The 25477-nt window shown below is 39.6% G+C and overlaps 1 protein-coding gene across 10 annotated transcripts; it reads left to right on the top strand.

Annotated features, from left to right (window-relative positions):
- Nucleotides 1-245: 245 nt before the first annotated feature.
- On the top strand, nucleotides 246-25006 carry LOC122887133 (5'-AMP-activated protein kinase subunit gamma-2-like). Of its 10 annotated transcripts, XM_044220061.1 has the most exons (17): nucleotides 246-643; nucleotides 755-843; nucleotides 3158-3223; nucleotides 5054-5315; nucleotides 13826-14043; nucleotides 16379-16430; nucleotides 17426-17532; nucleotides 18316-18397; nucleotides 19458-19516; nucleotides 19627-19672; nucleotides 19786-19840; nucleotides 19961-20087; nucleotides 20340-20505; nucleotides 20626-20663; nucleotides 20784-20930; nucleotides 21045-21138; nucleotides 23456-25006. In XM_044220061.1, the coding sequence occupies exons 2-17, from the start codon at nucleotides 760-762 to the stop codon at nucleotides 23485-23487; spliced, it is 1635 nt and encodes a 544-aa protein (XP_044075996.1). In that variant the 5' UTR covers nucleotides 246-643; nucleotides 755-759; the 3' UTR covers nucleotides 23488-25006. The 10 variants fall into 10 exon arrangements, with proteins under 10 accessions (XP_044075996.1, XP_044075995.1, XP_044075999.1 ...); XM_044220060.1 differs by having other exon boundaries at nucleotides 247-843; XM_044220064.1 differs by lacking the exon at nucleotides 246-643 and having other exon boundaries at nucleotides 833-851.
- The last annotated feature ends 471 nt before the right edge of the window (nucleotides 25007-25477 follow it).

Genomic DNA, 25477 nt, shown 5'->3' with positions numbered 1-25477 from the left:
TTTGTGTTGTTTGTCAATTTGTTTACAGCAGGTCTACATCACATCTCATTCGTCCATCAAACCAGCTAAACTCTGAGTCGTACTGACATCTGTTGGTGAAGCATCTGTACACACGTGACACTGCCTGGTGTTGTGTCGAAATTAGCTTCCCCGTCAAAACGGTGTTTTCCTTCGTGTCCTTCGTTTTGCCACCGCATAGTTTGCAGCGTACAAGGAAATGATTGTGACACCGACAAGTGTGAAAGGAAATGCGCTAAAGAAACGACAAGTAAACATGGCGAATTTACAGCCCCACTTCCTTATAGAACAAATTAGCTCGTCATTATAATCGCCTCTCATTTTAAAGAAACTGTAGCTAGGTTATTGGTCTATTTGATACAAAAAAAACATTTATACGTTTATTACGTTGTTTTTTTACCAGACCTCCAAAAAAAACACGACGGAGTGATGCTGTTTTTTCCTCTCTGGGCGTGAGAGCGAGCCGAAAACACGGCGGGGGACACACATTTCAACGGGGGTACAGACTGTGACATAACACCTGTAAACAGTCAGCGTCGAAACTCATTTGAAGATGCGAGCTCTGCCTCTTTTCACGGCCAAGCCTACTTCCTGGTGGATGAGGCAGCGCCACAGTGTTGTCTTAGTAAGTAGACGGGGCAGCAGAAGGAAGGTGGAGGCGGCTGTTGATGGTCTGCAGTCGCGATACAGCAGTTCGTTAACTAGCACACTTTTTTTTGGTTTTGCTCCTTTGAAGAAAAAATGGGAAGCACGGTGATGGAGTCCAGCAAGGAGAGCTCAAAGAAAATGCCAAAGAAGAGGAGAAGTCTGCGGATTAACATGCCAGTGAGTCGGTGAAGTATCAACTAATTTGGCTTCTTACTGTGACTGTTAAAAAAAACCTGGCTTGTTGTTGAACTTTTCATTAGGGCTGAAACTTCAATAACTCAGCCGATATTACCCGTTTTTGTTGCTTAGTCACGTGCAGACGAGCGTGCATGATTGACAGCTGTCTCTGTACTTTTCAGTTCGTCATACTGATAACTGCCACGACATGTATGTCATTTATTTTTTTAGGTCCACGTTAAATGCATCTAACGTTTGCTAGAAACAGTTTGAAATATATTTTTGGAAATGTTTCTTCCTTAAACATTTTCATCAGTAGGCCTATGTCCAACAGTGACACTTTAATGTGATGTCATTGTAGCCAACTCCCCTGCTTTCACAACCAGCGTTAATATATGGCTGTAACGTTAACTATTTTCGCGATTAAACGATCATTTGGTCAGAAAATAATGAAAAATGCCCATCGCAATTTCCCAGAGTCGAAGGTGAGGTCTTCAAATGTCTAGTTTTGTCCAACAAACAGTCCAAAACCCAAACATATTCACATGGCAATGGTATAAAACAGAGGAAAACAGCAAATGATCACATTTTAGGAGCTGTAACAGGAATAAAAATTACTTTAATGATTAATTGATTTGCAAAATTGTTGCAGATTAATTTTTGGTTGCTTGACTAATCGATTAATCGACTAATCATTGCAGCTCCAAACTAATAGAGCATATGCATTTAAGTATTGTTGAGGAAAAACAAGTAATATCAAGCAAAGGAAACATTTCAGAGGAACCAACCTGTTCTAAACCAGCAAGTGATGATTCATTATGGTCACAACTCTGAGGGTCTTTGTTTATTTAACTTCATTTCAGTAGCCCACTGTATTCACAGTTGCCTCCATTCATCAATCTGGGCAAGTAATGTCTAGGATTGTGTTTTTCTTTGCTTCACAAGCCCACAAACATTACTGTAGACTTTTAGGTTTTATTGAACCTTCAAGGTCAAAACATCTCCTGGATACTGTAAGCACACTTTGGCAAGTAATTGTCAATTTGTTTTGTCTTGTAACATGGATAACAGCCATGTTACTGTAGCTCACAGGCATGTATTTATTGGATGGCATCCATCATATCCACCTATTGCATGCTTTCTCAACTTAAATGTAAATGGCTGGGATACAATCTCTGTTTCCTGTTCGAGGTTTAGTACAATATTTAATCATTTGTAAGATGTGATGCATTCATGTGCAGTTGTATAGATTGGTAAAAATCACTTCTCCAATATGTGACTACAACGCTGTTTTTGTGGCCAACGCTCAAGTGCTGGATTTTGGAGCTTTCCACCACCACATGAACTTCCCTAACCTCAACCTGGTGGAAAAACTAAGACAGTTGCAGAAAAGATATCGGAACAGGTGCCTTTCTGCTGCAGCATGCATAGCATTATTTGTCTAAAGTGGAATGTTAAACCCAACTAGGCATGGGACGATATGAAAATTTCATGTCACGATATTCTTGGCCAAAATAATTGCGTTTCACGATATTATCCCGATAATCATCAAAATATGCTTAAAACTCTTAATATGGCACTAAAACATACTGGAATCACTTTACCTTACATTTCGTTAAGAAACAAATATTTTTATTGCATCACAGATAGGATACATATTTTTAGTGAAAAACAAATAAACAATCTTAAATAAGGTAATATAAGCCCCCCTACATAAATAAAGGATAGATAAATAAATAACATTGTGTGAGTCTGTTCTTTCTTACATGATCACTCCTGTATTTTGTAAATCAGGCTCTTTTTTTTCACTTCTCTACCATGATGTCAAGTGGTACAGACAACATTTTCATCAGTTGCATCAGTATGAATAATTTACCCTTGACTTAAGAAATACAAGAGTTATCCTTTAACAAAAATAAAGTCCAACTGGCATTGACATATCCCGATAATGGAAGTTTACCACGATCAACTTATCTTGAGTGTTTTTTATCCTGATCCGCGATAAAATCGTATATCGTCCCATCCCTAAACCCAACCCTTGGTATGGTATTGGAAGGAGCGTGTTATGTGTTGCAAAGGTTTCCACGGTGGCGAAACATGTTTTTCTTCTTTTTGAGTGGCACAATAAAAGCCTAAACCAGGAGTGTGTTAAACATTTTCACTTTCTCTCAATTTCGTGTTAAAACAGGCTAAAGCAGCATGTAGTGGCTAGGAATGCATTCATGTTACCTGTTATGACATGTCATTTTGTTTTTCTGCTGTATTTCCTGGAAGTTGGCTTCATCCTTGACACTCAGATCTCTTTTATTTGCAGGACTTTGGTGCGTTTACTTCCCCACAAGTGGAGACGAGTGGCTCAACAAAAAGTGGCGCTCAGGCGGTACAGAAATTATTTTCATTTAATGATTTTAGTGTCATGGTTTTTTATTTACTTGCCAATTGTTTGTTTTCTCAAGCTTGTTTTTTTCCAGCACATGATTTATCTTGTCTCTTGTTTGTTTGGCTGTGAACACATTTAGACACAGATTTGGGAGAGCAAAATATTACACAAGGCCATCTCTCCTATTCTGCCAACCCTCACTGGCTTACAGTAACATTACGCCCACTGTGTCCAGGCATAGCAGGATCGCATACAGGAAATTGATTTTTCTAAAAGAAAGCAGCCTCTTCCTACTGTCTGCTCTAATTGATTCAAATAGAAGTAATCCTTGGTCATTACCTTATATTCACCAGAATACACATTTCGGTTTTACCCCAGTAATATTTGTGCAATGCTGATTTAAAAACCTGCATTTTCTTGTATTTTGAAAGAACTGCTTTATATACTAGACAAAACCCTGATAGCTATTCACTTGCCTTAACAAGCTCTTGCACAATGGCAGAGTGAGAAATGTTGGCAAACAGAAAAAATGGGTGTGTGTGCTTGTTCCCTCAGATTTATCACAGGATTGGTTTAAACAGAAATGTGCATATGGAGTACGGCCAGCCTTAAGTAAATACCATCCTGAAGCCTTCTTAAGGAGACTGGACAAAACAGTCCTTCCCTTTCTAGATTTGATTTGTTACAAATTCAATGAATGAGCCTCTAGTGTCAATATCAGTACATTTTCTTTCTCATAGAGCAGCAGTGGCTCTTATTGCACTTCATATCATCATGCAACTTATCTGTTTTGTTGAGACTGGTTATTATACAGGCTTTTATCCACCAACAATGTTACCAAAACACTCAACTTCCGAGCTGGAGCTCATATGATAATGCTTCACTGTATCAGAGCTGACAAATGGTTAAAAGATTTGTTGTTGGCACTTCCCCAGCAGGCAGCAGTCAGTGGTGGGAGGAGACTCTCTCTGTCTCCGGCCAGATTGGCTGCCGTCTCATGTTTTATTTTGGTGTCTGCACAGCGAATAGAGAAGGATTTCTCAGTCTGTTTGCATGATATTGACCTTGCAAAGACAGACGTATAAACAGAAAGTCATAAAGAAAAATATTGTCACTATTGTTTCTCTAAAAGAAGTGCTGATTATCTGTTGCTGAGGCAATTGAACATGATGCCCTGTGAACGCACTGTGCAGCATGACAATATGTCTTAGTTAGTCTTAGAAGGAAATGGAGAAAGATTGGATTTGTGCAATGTTTTATAAAATTGTAAAATTCCAAAAGATTGTGAATGCAGCATGAATTGCAAAGTTGTGAATATTGTTTCCTGTTCAGCTCTTATCAAGTCTTGTACAGCTGTGTGTGCAGACAAAACAAGATGTTTCTGCTTAGGATTTGTTTGAATACAATATTCTCCAGAATGCAAATTGACCAGAAAACAAGTGAAAAATGTTCAAAGAGCTGTTTTTCAGTAACTTTTATCGCCTTTCCTCGTTTAACAACTAGATCATGAAAGAACATTTGCTTTATTGCACTTTGCACATGATACTCACATTCTCATACTGCTCTTTATAAGCTACCATTAAGTGTTAACAACGTGGCTAACTAAACAAAACAGTGTTTTATATGTGAAAAAAGAAGTAACCAAAAGAGCAATCAGCAGCTGTCATTTCACAATAAATCATTCAGTATGGCCCTTTGGTTTGGATCCTGTTATGTGCAGAGTTTTTCACTGCATAGCTCTGCAACCTCTCACTGTGGATACATACTGAACATAAACCACACATTTACGAAAGTGCAGGATAATATAACTGCCTCATTATTGTCTCTCAGGGAGAGCGTCGCATCCGTTCAGCCAGCCCCACCAAAGGAGTGTCTGCGAAGAGCCCAGCAAGCGCCCTTCTGCCGCCATGTTCTCAGTCAGCTCCAGTGCAGTCGAAGACCAGTTTAGGTTCACCCAAAACTGTATTCCCCTATCCCTCCCATCAGAGCTCCTCACCCAAGTCCCCCCATCGCCTAAGCTTCAGTGGTATCTTCCGCTCCTCATCCAGCTCCGCACCTGCAGGCATCAAAATCTTCTCCAGAACCAGGAGAGGTGAGTCAAAAAGCTAACATTGCACTGACTGCCTATTCATGACGAACACTCAGCTTGTTGTTCGTGGAAACTGAGAGCGTGACTGTTGTAACTGGTTTGTATTTGGTGGATTGAGTACAACTGTATTTTAATAGTTTTATAAATGCAAGTAAGGAACATTTTGAATGTAGTATGTCATCTGGTGATAACGCAGATCAGTACTGATGTTTTTTTGTGTAAGAGCATCTAGGAGGAAGACATTTGTAAAGGAAGTAAGACAAAATAGATGAAACTGTTATTTCAAAGATTATTTGGGTTTCCTGCTCTACGAGGTAAAGCCACATACAGGAACCTGTGTCTGTCTGATTGAGTTCATGAGTTCAGCTATTTTGCTTGTGACAGACCTCACATAAAAACATGCCATGCAGCATTTTCTCAGTTACACACACACCGAACATTAATGTGCAAATAAGGAAGTAGAAGCCTCGATTTCCTCATGGTAAAACCAAAAGAAAAATCCCCTGCTTTGTTTTGTGATGCCTTGCAGGCCAACATGGTCACGAGCCTCGTCAGACAAATAGGCGATCACTTGAGTGCAGATAGATGTTCCTTCATTATCAGTCATCAGGAAATGGTTGGCTTTGTTTATTGCCAGAATCAAAGAGGGTTTTTTTTAGCGCCCAACTCCTAGCATCGAGCAGTGCATTTCAAAGCCAGGATAGATAGGTAGATAGATAGATAGATAGATAGATAGATGTACTTTATTGATCCCAAATTGGGAAATTCTTGTGTTACAGCAGCAGGTTATTCAGGCATTGCATGGGAACAGTAAATACACAATAAATATACATATCAACACCAGAAGAGAGAAAAATATATCAATAGAAAAATAAGCAAAACAAATAACAAAATTAATTAAATTTAGTAGATTAAGTTACAGGTTTGGCATCCCACAGGTGGGAGTCCAGCCATTGGACATTCTTCAATATCAAAGTTAAAACTCATTAATGACATAATGGTAATACTGGTATGCGCTAAGAAGTTGAAATGAGATGGGCTAGGCAGAACAAGGCCTTGTTTTATGAAGAATAGACCTAACAGGCAGATTTTCAGCTCTCATGTCTCCATGTATTTGGGCGGCTGATTATTACATAACAAAAACAAGCCTGTTTTACATGGGAACAGCCCTGCTGGAAGCGGCATCAAACGGCACAACGATGAGTCATATGTTTTTTGGCTCTTACATATACCCATTCTTCTATTTCCTCACAGAGGGTCAGTTTGGCAGTGGCTGGTGGAATAGTTCTGATTGGGCCAGACCTCAAGAGTCAGCATGCTCCGTTTCCTCTGGAGATTGTTATTGATGGTAGCCAAACTAAAACACACCAACTGCTACAGCCTTCTCATGCAAGCTGCTCAGGATTTCTAGAGTCTGATGTGGTTTGAGACATTAAATCCTCTCAGTTCGTTTTCTGACTAACAAAGTGGCTTTAAATGATCGGTGGCCATAGCAACAAAGTATGCTTATAAATGAATATCATGCAGCAACTGAGTGGCCACACCAGCATTTCTATTTTAATTACTGGGATGTTTTTGTAGACACCCTACTTTCGCCACAAGAGTGTGCTGAAGTCTTGATTTAGTTCTCAAACTAGTGTTGAAAAAGCTGTCAATTTTATAACACCTACATTATTTTCATCAGTATTTTTTACCATTTTAATAAACATAGAGGTATTTTTTCAGAATTTTGTGTGTTCCGAACATCAGATTTTGTATCATTTGCATAATATTTAATGGGTGACTGTGTTTTCTCAGGTGCATTTCTATCTATATTTGCTACATATACGATCAGAATGTCTTCTCATTCCCATCTGATTTAAATATGTGTTTTCCCATCCCCTGGACATTGTCAGTCTCTTACTGCTGTAGGCAACTGTAGCGCTTTCATACCTTATCTGGTAGTGACCAGACTCTCAGGAGCTCCTCACACAACCATGCAGAGTTTTTTTCCTCCTCTCTTTCACTCTCTCTGTTGCTACTGCGTGCTGTATGTTGTCAGTAAATAAAGGAGCCGGGCAGTTTTGACTTTCCAAATTCACAAAACGCAGACCTTACAAGGGCAGACTGATTTTATTTTGAGTGGGTTAGCTAAGCTAGGTAAGAGCTTAACAAAATACACCATGGACACGAAGATGTGTGTATAAACAATATTTAAAATCCTCATGGATCTGAAACTTAGCAACCTTCAATACAAATTATAGCAAATTTATTTTATTAGAATAATGAAAACTTGATTACAGTGAGTATCACAGGATGTGGTGTGACAGGTGACTGGTTTCATCATTGGTATTTCAACCCCTCAGTCATATGGCCACTCATATGGCCATTGACCCACTGAGCGGAGTGGAACACTTGCATAACATGTTAATTGAGATCTGTACTGGACATGCTGTAGCTAATGTGAGCAGCAAATACTGAGCAGGCCATCTCTTAAGGGTAGGGGAGGCTGGTGGTATTGAATGGAGGCTTTCTGATCAGCTGACAGAACGTGGGATGTCCCCCTGCTTTCATTTGACGGGGGCTGCCCTCAGCAGTCTTAAAGGTCAGGCCCCCAAAAGCTACACACAATCTTTATTTGTAATCCCTTTTAACTCTGAACTGCAAATTCAGAGGAATTAGAAAGGAAGGAGTTTTTATCTCAGGAAACGCTTAGATTGTGTGATCCTGAATGTATTTGTGTGAAGGCAGAGTGAGACAGATGTGCCCGTGCAGATTTTACTTTGTGGGAACAGGGAGCGCAGTAAAAGGGGGGCGGGGAGATATGCAGCCTGAGCCAATCGCTTTCGATCCTTCATGGACTGGCCTCCTTTTACAGGCTGCCGACATGTGTGCTATATTAAAGAGACGCCACCCACAGCTGCACCTGACAATTTGCAGCACTGACACCATGTAGAGGGGGGAAAAGGTGCTCCAGTCCCAGTTATTTGCATCACTTGCGAAAGGGACATTTCTCAGCTGAAGCTGTGTGGAATTTACAGCTTTCATACTCTCTCCATACTCTTCTCTTTTCCGTTAAATGTATGCGCTGATACAGATAATGTACACCGTGTCCTGCTGACTCTGTGCTCAGTTGCCCTGGAAGACTTTTTTTTTTTGCCTGGATATGCAAGCTTAGCCATGCTGCGGTTTTTATTTTCTGTTTGTAACTAGTACTGGTGGCTCGAAGAAACAGTGGCATGCTCAACATCATGGAATAGCCAAAAATAGTTTTTCAGAGCAGAAGAAGCCAGAAGACGATTATATTCAGTATATTCTTCACCTATCGATTTGAAGGTGACCAGTTTCCTCCTTTTAATAAAAAAGGACCATCTCTCTCCTAAAGACAGACTAAACAGCTTCAAAGACTACCCATTCTCTAGATCTGTGGATCAGATCAGTTGGATATACTTTTCAACTTTCTTTCAATTTCTGTACAACTTTCTTCATCTAGCAAATGGAGTAACTCTCACTTGGGACAGTTTTGAGACATCTCTGCACCCCTATCGTGATGCGGATGGTCATGGTCAAATTTAGTATTGAACCCACAACCTATTGCATTCCATGAAGAGGTTTGGCAGCCTGAGGAGGAGCAAGAAACGGAAGGAGCAAGATGGGCTAGGAGGGAGGCATCAGTCCGAGGCGTCATGTTTGTCTGGTAATGTGCTGTGCTCTTCACCTGCTCAGTTACTCTTATTACTTGTTTTAAAATCTCCCTGCAGGGTCCTCCAGTAGTCCAGTAATCTTGGATTCAGATATTTTATGTTTACAGTCAAACTACATCTACACTTTCATCTAGTGAAGGCAGTCACATGCTAGTACACATTTTTAAGGACCTTATATTTTCAAGATTTCAGAATAATTTATTCTAAATTTCAGGCAGTAATCCTGCCTAAATATTCTTAAAATTGAACATTCAAGTTATTCTCCTTTCTAGCAACAGTCATGAAGAGCGAGCATCTATGTTTTATTTATTATAAATCTGTTCTTAGCGCATATGTATATATGTATATATGTGTGTGTGTGTGTGTGTGTGTGTGTGTGTGTGTGTATATATATATATATATATATATATATATATATACACACACTTTCCTAAATTCATAGAGATGTGTCTGAATTACTGCACATACTGCATGATGCTTTATGCATTGTGCTTGACTAATATGTCTCCAGTAAGTTAAACGTCAAAGTGGTATCTATGACAGGCGGTATGTGACAGTGGTCTTACTAATGCAAAGACTGAAATAAATGGAACACCATAAGTGAAATTTGTTTTTATTTTGGAGTAATCATTAGTCATTATGGTCAAGGGATTTATAGCCACCTGACACAGTGTCGGTGCCAATGTCATTATTTCTGTCCCATATCCTAAGGGAGAATAGCTGCTCCATTTAGAAAACTTTTATTTAAATTGACTTTTCAGGAAACATTTCAGCTCAAGTAGGGACAGTCAGAACATGCTAAGTTGAATTTTTCGGGCTTTTTTCCCTTATGTGTGGGGACAATACATAATATTCCTCCAGGTTTTCATGACAAGAAGCAGGCCATGAACTGTGACAGAAAAGACAGATGCCAAACAAAAAGCACAGACCACCATGCAGACTTACTACAGTTAACCTAAAGTGTTTTCTCATAAGGCTGGGTGAGTGAAGCACTGAGGCACACTGTGTGGTGTTCAAGTGGCACTTCATCACAGACTTTACGGCTCCCGATTTAGAGCCAGTCTGACCTCGAGAGGAGCAGAGTCCTGTCATAATGATGTACGTCCATATGTGGTTGTATAAGATGTTGAGTTCTTCGTAAAGGCAGTATACGACGTGGTGACACCTTAGCCTAAACCATAAGTCCTTTGATCCAGAGCCTCTACACTATGGCAGTACAACTACGTCGCTTATGTTGTTCACTGCATCCTTTAAGAAGCTGATATCTACATGAGAAATTTCAGCAGTTGCCAATTAGAGGACATCTGTTTGCTTCTCAGCAACACTTAAATAAATTGGTTTGAAACTTGTTGCTAATTGGGGTCACTCACTGTCAAATCACCTGTTGCTTCACAATCCACACACCAGTCCACACACTAACCTTTGAACCTATACAAACGTAGGCCTTCACAGGTGTGATTCATTGTGTTACATGGCTGGCCAGGGAAGGCTATAGCAGCGCGTTCATTGGGCCTGTAGAAGCCTCACTACTGCTCACGTTGCTCCCAGAATCACAGTAGCCCTACTTGACTGAAAACACCCTGTCGACTCCTCAGGGGGCACCCAGACTGAGAGGACCCACTTTTATGGGTGTTACATTAACACAGCTCACAGTTAATTTCAATAGAACAACCAAGTGTGATTAGCCTCTGCTAATCTGCTACCTTCTGAGTGGTCTCTACACCTGTGAATCACTGACCACATCTCAGATTTATTTTCAAGGAGTCAAATAGTGCTGCAGCTAATGTTTTTTTCATTATTGATTTATCTGCCTATTTTTTTTTTTTGATTAATTGTTTAATCTATGAAATGTCAAAATGGCCATTGCAATTTCCTCAAGCCCAAGGGGACATATTCATATTGCTTTTTTTGTCCAACTAACAGTCCAAAGCTAATTATTTTTTTTTGATTAACTGATTCATCTTTTGGTCTACAGAAAATAGTGAAAAATGCCCATCAGAATTTCCTAAATCCCATGGTGACATCTTTTTTATATTGCTTGTTTTGTCTTACCAAGTCCAGCAGTTGTGACAGCTTGTTTGCGCTGTGTACAATCACATAATACAAAATAGCAGTAAATCCTCACAATTGAGAAGCTGGAACTAGGTAATATTTGGCATTTTTATTATTTTTACTTGATAAATGACTTAAAAATTAAATATCAAAGTAGTTGCAGATGAATTTTGTGTGAGTCGACTAATTGATTAACTTGACTAATCGTTTCATTTCTAATTCAAATAGTTGCATAACAAAGTGATGTGCAAATGGCACTTGGTACTCTGATTGTCAGGCTAAGGAGAGATTTACCTTACAAATCAATGCTGCTTTTGTCTCCTGGACTGAGCTGTGTCCATCGCATTAGTACATCAGTCTGTAGTATGGGGTAGGTAGCTAAAATATAACTGCATAAGGTTGTTTTTTTTTTTTTATGTGTAAAGTTAGATTGACTGTAGTACTTGAAGCAAGGCATCCATTTCCTGTTCCCAGTGCGGTGTCTGGCTGCTCTAGCTGCTCCCTATTAACCAGGATGAAGAGAGGGCTCCCAGCCCCGCTGTTATCTCCTCCTGTGGAATGTGCCACAACAGCATGGCTAAAATAAGAAGGCTACACAGCGGAAGCAGGCTATGCCAAAGAGGGCTGGTGCTTGCCAACTAAATGTCAAGAGATAGTGTGAAGTGCACTTAGACAGACCAAGGAAAAATGTTCACTCGACACACTGGGCTTCATTTAGGAAAAATGTCTCCTACCTTTTATAACTTTTATAATTCACTTTTTTGAAGATTATATTTAGATAGCAGAAAATCCTAAGAAAGATCCTAAATACTATTTCTCAGTCATATGTTCAAATTACTTATTAATGATTCATGAATATATTAATGGTCTCAGTTTGTTACATATGACTGAGTTAAGTAGGATGATTTACTGAAAATGATTCTTGTATTTTCATGCCGGCAGTTTTACATTTACATACTCTGGGCTTACATTAACATTACACAAGTGTTGGATATGTGGACATGATAAAAGTCAACGGGAAGTCTCATGGTGGAAGACTTGTGAACTATTTGGTCCACATCACCCATGCCGCTCTGTCTGGCATTAGAAATATGTCAGGGGGATGGAGCCGGGGCAGCGTGAGTGTCGCGTGTCACCCTGCGTAAGATTGTGATGCCTGATGTGAAAGAGCATGTGAGGGCTGTCATGTGACTGACACTTTCAACCTGACACTGCAGCAGGAGGAGCTGCATCACAGACAGCTGACCGTTACACTGTTAAGTTTAATGCGGCCTGGTTATTGTGGAGGGGCGCCAGGAAAACCTGGATGATTCATTGTGTTTCTTTTTCCAATATTGATCCATTATGGATGCCTTTTTAAAGCATTCATTTAGGTGAGTTGAGCTTTGGAGTGCCATCAAGGGATTTTTCATTAACAGAGTGATGCAGATGGCAATAGCTGTGAGTGTTATTGAGGAAGCACTTGATTAATACGTTTTAAAAAACAATTTCAAAAGGGATAATTACATAAACATTAAAATATGCAGTAAGACCAAGTGTAAAAATAAAATTAACATTAACTATGCAACCTCATAGTTCTATTACAATATTCTTTTGAAAATGATTGGTGAAGCAATGGATTTTAAAATGATTTTAGAATTTTTAAAATTAAACATTTGATAATTCTGTTTGCTATTGTGTCTTGTCATATTCCATTTTATTATTCATTATTTGTTTTGAGGATCTTTAGCCTTTATAATTTCTTCATCATCCACATTTTAATGTATAGACATGCAGCCAGTTTGTTACGCAAAAATGTATCTAGGTCCAACCCACTGAGACTTAACAGGAGCTCTCACTGTTCAGCTTTTGGCCACTGATCCCACACAAGATTCAAGACACTTCTTCCTGAGTTAAAGAGCGTCTCTAATTTAAAGTGTGGATGAAAACAAACTTTTAAACTAAAAAGCAGGAGACAAAACAAGTGTAAGACTGGAGGGCACACTATTGAATGGATTAACAAAAATTAAAGGCTTCTGCACACCCACGCAGGTGTTTTTCACTTCTGGCTAATTAGACTTCTGCTCTGGTTGCAGTTGGGTGTGGCTAAACTATAATTACATTCCCACACAGGCCTCAGGGGAGGTCTAATCAGGCAAAGTAAGTGAAAACATATGTGTGGGTTGACCATGGGTGCGTAGGGCCTTTTAAAATGTAAGACTTTAAAAAAAAAAAAAGAGCTTGCAGATCATATAACATTTTGTAGATTTATTGATATTGATTTTTAAACATGTATCATTGAAGTACTGGATAACAAAAAAATGTAAAGAAAAAAATAACAACAAGCTGGACTCTACGTCTTTCAGTTGCTTTGTGTTTTTATATTTGTTGAAGATGTCTATTTAACACATGCTGCAAATTGTTATCTAAGTTAATATAGCTCAGTTTTGTAGCAGTCTTTGTAATAATGGTGGTTGGTTGTAATGGTGTATCCCTGTCTGTCAGCAACTGGGCTGAGGCTTTATCTCTGGTATCTGTGTTGTTTCTCAGTACCCGGGACTCTCTCAGCCCCTGATGGATCAGATATGCATTCCTTCTCTGTTATAGCGTGTGACAGCATCAATGGTATCTGCGGCAGTCACGATTGTAGCATTCTTGCCAACTAAGCCTATCAACGATATCAATCCGCTCTGCGTTTCAGTGTCACTGAACGCAGTATGGGTTGACATCGAGAGAAACGAGATAAGTTGTGTAATTACTGTGGACCTTTTTTTTTTTTTTTTTTTTATCTCTCTGCAGCCTCAGGACTCTCCACACCACCCGCCACCCCAACCCAGTCGTCCAGCCAACCTGTATTCACCCAGGAGGCTCAGCTGAGCAGGCCCAGCCCTGAACGCCTGGAGCCGAGCTCCCGATCCCACTCACTCTCCACACCTCCAGACACAGGACAGCGCCTCAGCCTTTCCTCTGCTAAACCCCCGATCCCTTCCTCAAGCCCTTACTCTACCTCACAACAAGTGAGTGCACTGCAAAAATGTACTCACCTTAAGAAGCCATTTAAAGTTGAATATCATCTAAAAGATCATGTTATTTGTTTGCCTTGGGACAGTTCAGTCACTGCTGGTGAACTCGGAACAATAAATGAATGTTGCTATGACTCAGTCAAATAGATTTAGGTGTGACTTATTTCTTTCAGTTAGCAATATTAGGACATAATCATACATTTGGTGTGGAGACTGTAGCATCTAATGGCTCCACAAAGTCACTGCATTCTTTGTTGATTATGAAGCAGAGAGATTTCACATCACAGGTACAAAACTAGTTTTAAAGGTCACCTCTTCACGTTTCTAGCTTTAGGAGAGAGTGGTATGAGTTCACAAGTAATAACTGAACTATTCTGGAGCTCAGGAATAACATGCATGTGAATTCTTAAAATAGGTCAAACATTTATTGCTTTTACTCAAAAATAAGACTGTGACTAAATGAAATGCTGTGTCTTTGCACTAATTCAGTTTCAGTAATACTGATTCATGTTTCCTGAAAATACTGATAAATACCGCATGGATCACAAGAATAACAATTTTTCCTTTGTGGCTACATAACAGTGGCCTTACAAGCCTTCTGTCCATGAGTCATGTGCTACTTTACTCAGTGTCATAAGGGTTTACTTAGACAGTGGTGACAGAAAGCATGGATGATGCAGATCACTTTAATTCAAACTTTGATGCTCTCTCAACAGGGCTGTGTTTGCACTATTTTCTCTCAGCATCAGTGGCAGAACAGTGGTTGTAAATATTTTGTCTCGGCATTGAAGCAATATGTCGAACAGCATTGGATGTCGGAGTAAGCGGGTGCACAATGAATGCAAAAACAGCTGAGAAGTAGTTTGGGGTTTTGTCACAAGGGTTTTCATTGTGGGTTTTCTGTAGGATTCACCACAGAATGAGTCAAGAGGTGATACCAGATTTCCCACTGCTAGTGAGGAATTACTTCTGTGCCCCTTTCATGGCTAATTATCTAAAGATCTGTCTCCACCTGCCTGCTGTGAGTGAGTGTGGATTCTAAAGGAAGATGGGAGGGTAAATCAATATTTCATCACCAACATTGTATGCTGTTGCTGTTAACACCCAAAGACTCGTGGTTGTGGTTGAAGAGCAATGAATCAGTGCCTGTCAGCCCCTCTGTGTCATAAGGGAGGCTTACAAAATAATCTTCTGATGCTGTAGTTTACTTTTTGCCAAATTCAATTTCAAAGGCAATTAATTTAATGGATTTGTGTATGTCTGCCTCCCTGGAGTTTGCTGTAATACCAAAGCAGGCTGTGTGCCTGCTGTGATGCAGCAGGGCAAGATTTATAAAAGTGCAGGAGTAGCTGCTGGCAAGAGAATTGCTGTGTCACCATTGCAGGGCGACAGTGGGGACTGTATAGCATCCCAGAGCAGGTATGCAGGCTTTCTTATACTGCTGCAGTGGCATGTTGTGGATATACTGCAAATTAGGGGCCAAGGGAAATCATGTATCAACAAGCAGGCTTTTGAGGACTCAAGTCTCAGCATGACGCAGCATAGCATGGGATCTCGCCTATGTATGTCTGTGTCATTTTCTCATGTTGCTGCCACTGCCAAGGCTCAAAAGGAGTTGTTTTTGTAGAGCTCGGCCATGTTGCTCGTTTTGTCAGAAGAAATTAACTCTAAGGATGTGACAAGGCATCCCCAGCTTCTTGCTGCTAAGCAACGTAAGGGATTTCCTAATATGGTGAAGTAACCAGGTTGCTCTGCATGAAGGGGTGTGTCCACAGCGCGTGGAGCTTCCTGCTTTTTCTTCCACGCTTCATGTGAGAGACTTTTCCTGTGGTGAGTGTTGTTTGGCAGATTAAAACTGTAACAATGAATTCTGCTGGTTTATTGTGGTGGGATTAATTCTCTCACGCCTGTGTAGTGGCTGTTAAAGCAGCGTGTAGGCATTGGTGCCCCCCCTCTCCAAACCACTGCAGCAAATGGATCAGGACTGTTCCACTCCGAGTTTCTAAGGGGTGTGTGTAGTCTTATAATAATGTGCCACTGAAGTAACAGCTCCACAGCACAGTGGTTTTGTCACGTTACCTGTGTATATTTAGCGGACTGGAGGAGCTTTATGCAATCGGTAAAACGCCGGTGGCGCACGACGTTTTTTTTCTTGGTGGTTTTGCGCACCTCACTCGGTGTGACCACAGTCTGCTGGGGCCGCTGGGGAAAAGTCGCTTCACCCTGCTGCTCACTCTCAAAATTACAGCAAAGTTTTGTCGTGCGCTGCCGTGTGTTGTGAGGATTTGCTGCGCTCTTCACTGCAAACTTCTGCCTTTCCCCGTCACAGGTCTACGGTTTATTCGAAGGCATGCTGGAGAAACTTGAACTAGATGATGATGGTAAGTGTCCCGCTGCTCTTTGTTTTTTGTTTTTTTTAACTACCTTCAACGCAATTAGTAATGGTGACTCCATAACATGAGGATGTCGCAGGTATTCCAGTTGTTTCTAGCCAGAAGGATAGTCAGACCATGCTACAGATATCAGAGTTAAATGTGTTTTTAAAGCCCGTGATCGCAGTGCGCCGAGTCATCAGCTCTGAGTTCAGTCAGAAATTTGAACCATTCCCTTTACAGGCGGCTGATTTTAACGGGCTGTTGTCATAACAGACCCGTTTATCTAAATGTCTCAGTCGAATAATTTTTTTAAAGAGAATTTTACTGCCGTCTTGATAAATGATGACGATAACTACTACCTACTTGCATTTAAAAGAAGTATTCAACAGGCCTCCTAACTACATTCTATCATGGCAATTAAAGCTTTTGAACTCATTGTCCTGCAGCATGTGGGTAAGGCTGCTACTAAAGTAAAAAAAAACAAATATTCAACCTGTAAAATATCATAAAGTAATGAGAAATGCCCATCACAAGTACCAGACCCCCAGAGTTATGTCATTTGTCTGACCAACAATCAATTTTTCAATTTACAATGATATAAAACAGGGAAAATCAAAAAATCTTCACATTTGAGGAGCTGGAACAAGCAATTGTTTTATTTATTTTTTTTACTTAATGATCATTTTGTCAGCGGATTCATCTATTAGTTTACTGTGTTTCACCACCACATGGGGATAAACCTTACTGTAATCATCAAATCTGTGAAGGACTTAAGTTCCTACAGTACCTTGCTGTCTGTGTTTTTCCACCATTTCTGTGCTTGTTGGTGCTTAAAGCAAAGCTTAATTATCAGTAAGATGGAGAAGTGGCTGTAAGTGGTCCAGACCCGTAATGGTTGTTTAGGCTCTGAGAGTGTGTTTTTGTTTCCAGGCTCTCATTATATATTCCCTGAGAGATTTCACCTTCCTCTAAAAGTACTTTCCTGTTTTTTCTTCTTACAGCTGCTGAACCTGAGAGTGATATTTACATGCGCTTTATGAAATCCCACAAGTGCTACGACATCGTCCCCACAAGCTCCAAGCTGGTTGTGTTCGACACAGCACTCCAAGTTAGTACTGTGACAAAATAACGTTTCTTTTGCCTGCAGACGAACCTTTATATGATATTGAGGTTTCTTGTCTTAAGAACTGAAAGAGGCATTCAGCCTACGTTAATGTACAATAAACTAAGCCGGAGTATTTGCCTCAGAGCAGTTTCTATGAAATGGTTGATGGAATTGTCGTAAAGCAGTTAAACAGTAATCCTGAGGAGGTCTGCCCTCTTTGATGTGTAGATCTTCAACCACTAAATCCACTGAAGCACAGAGTTAAGGATCCTTATCGAAAGTAAATGGAAATACTAAAACCAACACAAAGCCGTCAAGAGTTTAGATTGTATTTCACAAAATACATCGTCTGTCTCTCCTACTCACGAGAATATGACGGAAACAAAAGTCATCAGGTGATGAGGGCTGCATTCATTTGTTTTCTTTTTTTTTTTAATTTTCCGCTTAATAGTTTAGTCTATGGAATAAGAATTCCCATCACAAGTTTGGAGTGACATGACTTGAAATGTCTTGTTTTGTCCAACCAACACTCAAAAACCAACAAATAGTATAATACGCACAAAAGCAGCAAGTCTTCACATTTAAGAAACTTGGACCAGTGAATATTGGCTTGATTGAACTGAATCGATTATCAGAATTGTTGCTGATTAATTTTCGATTGTCGATCAACTAATAGATTTAAGTGTTTCAGCTCCAGAAAAGATAATCACACATTGTTGTGAAGTATTGTGAATAATCTTATTGTATAATCTAATTGGATTTTTCATTTCAACTGTTGCTTGACAGGTTAAGAAAGCGTTCTTTGCCTTGGTAGCCAACGGTGTGCGAGCTGCTCCACTATGGGACACAGAGAAGCAAAGCTTTGTGGGTAAGAACCCTGAAACCTAACTGACTTTATGGAGTTTTTATGCTTTTCTGCTCTTCTCACATACTAAAATAATAGTTTTTACAGTGTACAATAGGAACTATAGGTTTCATTGGTAGGTTTTGTATAGACTATTTTCCTAGTTTAGCTTTCTAGGTTTGTTTCTGATATTTGTTGCTTTTCAGGTCGAAGTTTGGGATGTTTTGCACTGAGTTTGAAGTTTTAGAAAGTTGTTAAATCATAAATACTTGCAAGTATTTGGACCCAATAATAGGAAAAAAGGCTTCCACATATTTTACATGGCAGATTTAATTGCCAAGCTTTCAATCAAATACCACCCTCTAAGAAAAGACAGCTAAGCAATTAAATGTGACATTTGCAAGAGAAAAGATGTTTAGATGCCTTTTATTGTTCTTACGTGCTCTATAGATTTGATTCTAGCACCTTAATGAGACTTTGGTGTGCAGTCTGCATATTTGTAGTCCACAGTTTAGTTTTTGAAAAAAGACTAAATTGCCATGCTAATTTTTATTTAATAATTTCTCTTAATGTAGATGGAAAGTGTCCTTGCTGGTGCTCCATTGCTAAATGAACACAGACAGAGGAAACGCTGTGTATTAATGCTGCTGGTCATGGCCAGTGGGGCATGATGCTATATTGAGGAGAAGTCATAAGAGCTGTCATAAACCATTAAGCACAGCAATGACTCCTCTGTATTGACCAGTGCTAAGAGAGGATGGAGATAAAAATTAAAAAAAAAATCACTGCAGACTTTAAAAAATAAACCCTTTCTTAGTAAAACTGTTTCAAACGCCAAACCAATGGTGAATCGTCTTTTGTTGTGCTGATTTTTTTTCCTGCGTAGAGTTTATTGCAAGTCACCCTGTGATGAATAATGAATGCCAAGTCAGCGTGAGGATAAAGCGGGGGGTGGGGGTGATGTGTTGTTTGGACCACACCCTTGTAAGCGCTGTCTCTTCTACCCAACTGCACAATGCCTGCAGGCACAGCGCTGTATGTTGAATGTCGATTCAGTGTGTTTTAATGCCTGTTTTCATTGCAGGAATGCTGACAATCACAGATTTCATCATCATACTACACAGATACTATAAGTCACCGATGGTAGGTGACAGATAACATTTGCATGAGATTTGCTTCTTTCATTGAGGATTTGGGTTTTTTTGTTTTTGTTTTTTTTTCTCTTAAACCAATGTCTGTTTCTTGTATTTCAGGTGCAAATTTATGAATTAGAGGAACATAAGCTTGAGACGTGGAGAGGTTAGCATCATGATGATATTGTCATGTTTTTGTAGCATGCATAATTTAAGATTTTAGTACTGTTTTATAATCAGAATATAAAATTATTTCTTATTTTATTCCTTACTACACAGAGGTTTACCTTCAAGCAACATTTAAACCTCTGGTCAACATATCGCCTGATGCAAGGTATGTTCTCTGACTAATTATATAATATATTTTTAATCTTTCTGTTGCACATTTTTGTGTTCATGTGAGCAGATTTTATTGTGCTACTTGTAACTGGTCATTGTGTTTGTTGTGTTGCAGCCTATTTGATGCAGTGTACACCCTCATCAAAAACAAAATTCACCGCCTGCCTGTCATCGACCCCGTCACGGGGAATGCACTTTATATTCTCACACACAAGAGGATCCTCAAGTTCCTCCAGCTTTTTGTGAGTCCAGCACACTCACTGTCAGTCTGTCTGTCTGTGAATGAGTGTTTAGCTTGTACAGCATTTTAATCTATATGATGGATGATTATGATTACTTGTGCTGGGAACTTGTCCCACTTTCACTTGTATGCTGCCCCCTAGTGGTAAATGTGGAAATTAATCGAATGTGACGTGACTTTAATGAATTGGGTGGAGAGTGATCACACTGAACAGGGACGTGTTCCTCACTATGTGTGTATTTGTGTTCTCCAGATGTGTGAAATGCCAAAGCCAGCTTTCATGAAGCAGACTCTCGGGGAGCTGGGCATTGGTACGTACCATGACATTGCTTTCATCCACCCGGACACGCCCATCATCAAAGCACTCAACATCTTTGTGCAGAGACGAGTGTCTGCCCTGCCTGTGGTGGATGAGTCTGGTAAAAACACAAACTTCAGTGTTTACAAAGTATCATCATTAATAATATTATTATTATTATTATTTAAAAATCAAAACATTTACTTACTTACTCACTGGAGTTCTTTATGTTCTCTTACAGGCAAAGTTGTGGATATTTACTCCAAGTTTGACGTGATTGTAAGTTGGAATTTCTACAATTTCTGTTTGTGAAGAGATAAAACACCGAATATTAGAGGCTAAACTGCTCTGTGATTTGTTGTCTCACTGCATACAATGCATTTTCATGTTTGTGTGTAGAACTTGGCTGCTGAGAAGACATACAACAACCTGGACATCACGGTGACACAGGCCCTGAAACATCGCTCTCAGTACTTCGAAGGAGTCATGAAGTGCCACAAAATGGAAACAATGGAGACCATTGTGGACAGAATAGTCAAAGCTGAAGTGAGACTTTTGAAAACCGATGTGTGCATACATTTAGTTATCCAGAAAAAAACCCCAGGATTGATATGAAGTTTATCTACAATTGTGTTTTTTGTGTGTGTGTTTTTCTGCTAGGTGCATCGGTTGGTGGTGGTGGACGAGCGCTCCAGCATCGAGGGCATCGTCTCCCTGTCAGACATCCTCCAGGCCCTGGTGCTCAGCCCTGCAGGTATAGATGCTCAGCATTGTTAGCACCAACTCCCATTCTGTCCTGGATCCAGAGCTCTCTCCCCACCCCGCCCTCTCACCCTGTCCCGGGTAGGAAAACACTCCTATTTTACTCTCAGGCTGGTTGTCGCCTGTAGCTGGCAGTAAGGAGGCACGGTGCCTGTCGTCCTGTTTGTCCTGCTGGATGCCGCTGTGTGCTGCAGTGTTGTGTGGATTGTTGTGTCAGGATGAAGAGGCTGTCATCCTCTGTCAGGACAAGAGATGTTGAGAGAAAGTGTGTCTATTTGATACATTCATAGTTGCATAGACAGACCGATTGAGGGAAATCAAGTTGGCCAACACCTCTGTTGCGTTCACATGTAGCACAAAGGGATAAACATTTTTAACATCCTCCAAGTTGGTTAGAAGCATGTTAACACCAACCATGTTCAGTGGTGCATTTACACACACTCATTTGTTGGACATATTTGAGTTTGCACCAAATACCCTAATTGAGAGAGAAGCAAGAAATGTGGTGCGATTTTGTTAGGAACGAGAATGAAATTCAAAAACACTCCACAGCTTTGAAGTTTAATAGATGTAAGGAGATGGCCACTGACATGTGACAGGCAGCAGTGTCGCTTAGAAAGCCAACAGCATGAACTGAGGTCAAACTGAACTGGGAACAAACCTGTCAAAATAAGGTAAAATGTATTGAATCAAGACTAGCTTCAGGTCTGTGCTGATTCTCATATCAAACTATTCCTTTATGTATTTCTAACTTAAGGTGGGGTATGTGATTCTAATCCACACTGTAAGGTAAGGAGATATGTAGCTGTCCATTCACTGTGTGTGCTGGAAAAAAATTCTGGTGTTCGTACACAGCCTTGGCTCTGTAAAGGCTAAACAAACAAAGTGCCACACAACACTATTCCAGCCATAATTTGTGTTTCAGGAAACGTTAAATGACTTGCCCACGGACAGTCAGCTTACTTTCTAGTTTGCCAGGATATGCTGTTGTTGTGATGTTAGCTATAGAGAGTTGTGAGTATCGCTGTCTGGAGCGGGTGTGCTGGCTCTGGGAAACGTCTCGTCCTCTCTGGCTGTTAGCTTCGCTGCAGCAACTGTAGGAACAGTTTGCTAACCCACAACCTAGCTAATGCTAGTTACATTACTTGCTGTGTCGTTGCCCGCTCTATATAATATTGGATTTCTCCAGAATTGCATACCCCACCTTTTTAAATATCACTGTGTAAACTACAGCAAACATGAATAGGTTTTATCAGGATACATTTAAGTAACATTTGCTAGAATCTGGTTTGTTTTCACTTTGCCCCTTTAAAGCTGTCAGTCTCATGGGATGATATGTTCACCAAACTCTGTCCTATATTTAAAACAGTTATAATCGGGCTTAATGTCACAAAAACGAAGAAAATGCAAAACTTCAACAAAGTTAAGTTTTCCAGAGGTTTGAATCTCAAATGATAGGTTTGAATGTAAACAAGGCATAACCATGCAGAGGCTTTACGTAGTATAGATTCTGCTCAGTTGTGTTTGGCTTTTAATAGATCTGGCCGCATTTTGCTAGTAGCAAGCTCTACTTTGATGTGAATATGTTTTTTCTATTGATACGCCTGAAAGCAAATAACAGATGCCTGCATAATTTGAGTGATTTCAGTGTTGGAGGTTGCTACGTGTTCAGGCTGTAACTCCATCATATCAGCAGACATGACAAACAAGCGTTAATGGATGGGCTCACTGTTTTTTCAACCCAGGCTTTATTGAAATGTTTATATCATCATTTTATATTTGCGCCTAACACAACCTCCAATTTTGTGAAACTAACCAGTCTGCTGCAGCTTCTCGTTGGTTCTAAACAAAGTCCGATGGGGCAGTTGTTCAGGGCTTCAAAAAGAATAATAAATCTTGTTTTTGAAAACAGGAAGCTCAGTTTAGACAGACATGTTATACAGATAAAAAGTGGGCAGAATTATTCTTAGTTTTTATTGGCTTTATTTCTGCTGATTGTATCTTTATAGAAGTGAGGAGTTTAAGTCATTAAAACTTGCTAGAAACACTGATTTGTGAAAAATATTTGGAACATTTATCATGAAAGTTATCATTGTTTTTTGAAGGCATAAATGGTGTGTTTTTCCCTGCAGCAGAGTGGCAGGTGTGTCAAAAATCGAGCCATTGGTGAGGTTGTGTTATGCACAATTATTAATGATGATAATGGATGAAAACAACAAGATTTGGGTTAAATAACCGTAATCCCCTCTATGCTACCGTATGTTTATTTATGCATTGTGTCCCAACTTTCTTCTCATTCTCATTCACAGATGCCTGTAAGGAGGAGAACCTGACTGAGTGAGAGGGAGGAAGCATCAGCTGAAGTGGAGACGTGGTGGGAATAAATAAGGTTTGAAGGTTGAGGTAGGGAGTGTGAGGCTGAGCAAAGCCGGTCTGAAGGTCCCAGAGACGCCTGCAACTGATGCACTATAGAGGCTTAGAAACCAAAGAGCTAGACAGCTAAATGAAGTGGAGTTCCTGCACTGAGGATTGATTTTTTGAATTAAACTTTGTTTTGTTTGCTTGAACACTGATCAGATGCGTGCACACACACACACACACACACACACACACACAGTATGAACGTGTGTAGAAATGCAACATACTCGCGCTTACACAGAGGTTAGGGTCACCAGTTGAGGAAAGGTGGGAAAGTCGAGACTGGTTCTAATGAAGGATCAGTGTTTTGGGGTGTGTAGCTGTGATCATGCTGCTGTCATCAGTTGATTTCTAGTTGCATTTTGTAGTCTATACCGAATGTCATCACCTCCAGGACCTCACCTCAGTGTTTGGTGCAGAAAGGTGAACATTCACAGATGCAACTTATTGTTTGGTAGCAAAACTACACTTCACCTACAATGTGGCCATTTTATGACTGTTATATATAAAAAAAAAAAAAAAAGGGTTTGCTAGTGCTAATACGGAGGGATTGATGCCCAGTCTTTATTTGTGCCTTTTGTTTGCCCTGCCCACACCAGTTAAAACTGACAGAATTTGGGACTTTTGACTTTTTATTGCAACTATTTGGATTTTTTTAATACTGTTAAGCTATATGTGTGCAATATTTAAGTAGTTGGCAAATTCCACCTTCTACTTCTAATTCAAAAAATATTTTCCTTTTTATTTGGTTGCATTTTCTGTGATTTTTTCTTTTTTTTTTTTTTTTTACGTGTTAGAAGTGTTAAAAATTTCTTTTGAATAGATCTAATTCTAAAAAGAAAATCCTAAATAAAATCTAAATCATTTTGGCACAAAAATGCGCAGTGGTCAGAGGCAAATACAGCTGTACATAAATAAGGATTCTATCAGCCAAGAACTATGAGTGAGTACTGCTCACTCATTTTACATCATAGTAATTTAGAGTCATTGCAACCTAAGGATGCATTTTGGTAGTGGTATTACAAGACCATCTTTTTAGATGTTTAAAACCTTTTTTTACATTTACTTTCAGTTGTTTTGATGCTTCAGATAATCTGATACTCACAAACATGCAAATCAACTTTCTTCAATTATCTCAGCTGTAGCTCGACAGGACTCATCTCCATCTTTGACTGTAAATAGGATCGTTTTCAGGAAACGTGTCACAAAGCTTTATTTTTATGAATGTGTCAACATGTTTAAAGAGACTGCAGTTTTAATGTTATTTTTGTAAATATATTGTGGCAATATGTCCGGTTCAAAGAGACTTTGTATCAGATCAACATGTACTGTAAATGTGCAAGCATGAGAAACTACACTTCAGCAGTATGAATGTTCTTTGTTTTTAGTTTTTCTATTTTTCTGGCTGCAGAAAAATAAATTGACACTGAATGTACTTTAAAGCTGTGTTAAGTTTTTATTTAACTGTGTATACTTTCCAATAGCAGAGTGCTTCCCAGACTTTTTTGTCTGACATATCCTCACAGCCCTATCAGATGGTCTCAAATACCCCTTCATCTTACCCCTTAGATACATGGGATGGCTTTCATGGAACTGTCTGTTAGCTTTTCACTGCAGAGAAAACACAGTGGCTGTGCTGGAGCCATGACATGTGAATTCGTACGCAACTTAGTGATCTCTGTTCTTTGAGTAGGTTCGGTCAACTTGGCATTCACACTATCAGTTATTAACCATTACTTTTAGATATCTATTTTGACTTTTCTGCTTAATTATATGATATAATCTTCAGGTACCCTCTGGTGACTGCAGAAGTACACCCTGTCTGCCCTGCATTTTGACTTTTTAAACATATGCATGTATAGAACTGAAACAATCAATTAGTCAAATTAATCTGCAACTATTCTGATGATTAA

Source organism: Siniperca chuatsi, linkage group LG13 (genome assembly GCF_020085105.1).
Source record: "Siniperca chuatsi isolate FFG_IHB_CAS linkage group LG13, ASM2008510v1, whole genome shotgun sequence".
NCBI lineage: Eukaryota > Metazoa > Chordata > Actinopteri > Centrarchiformes > Sinipercidae > Siniperca > Siniperca chuatsi.
This window is presented reverse-complemented; position numbering and strand designations above follow the sequence as displayed.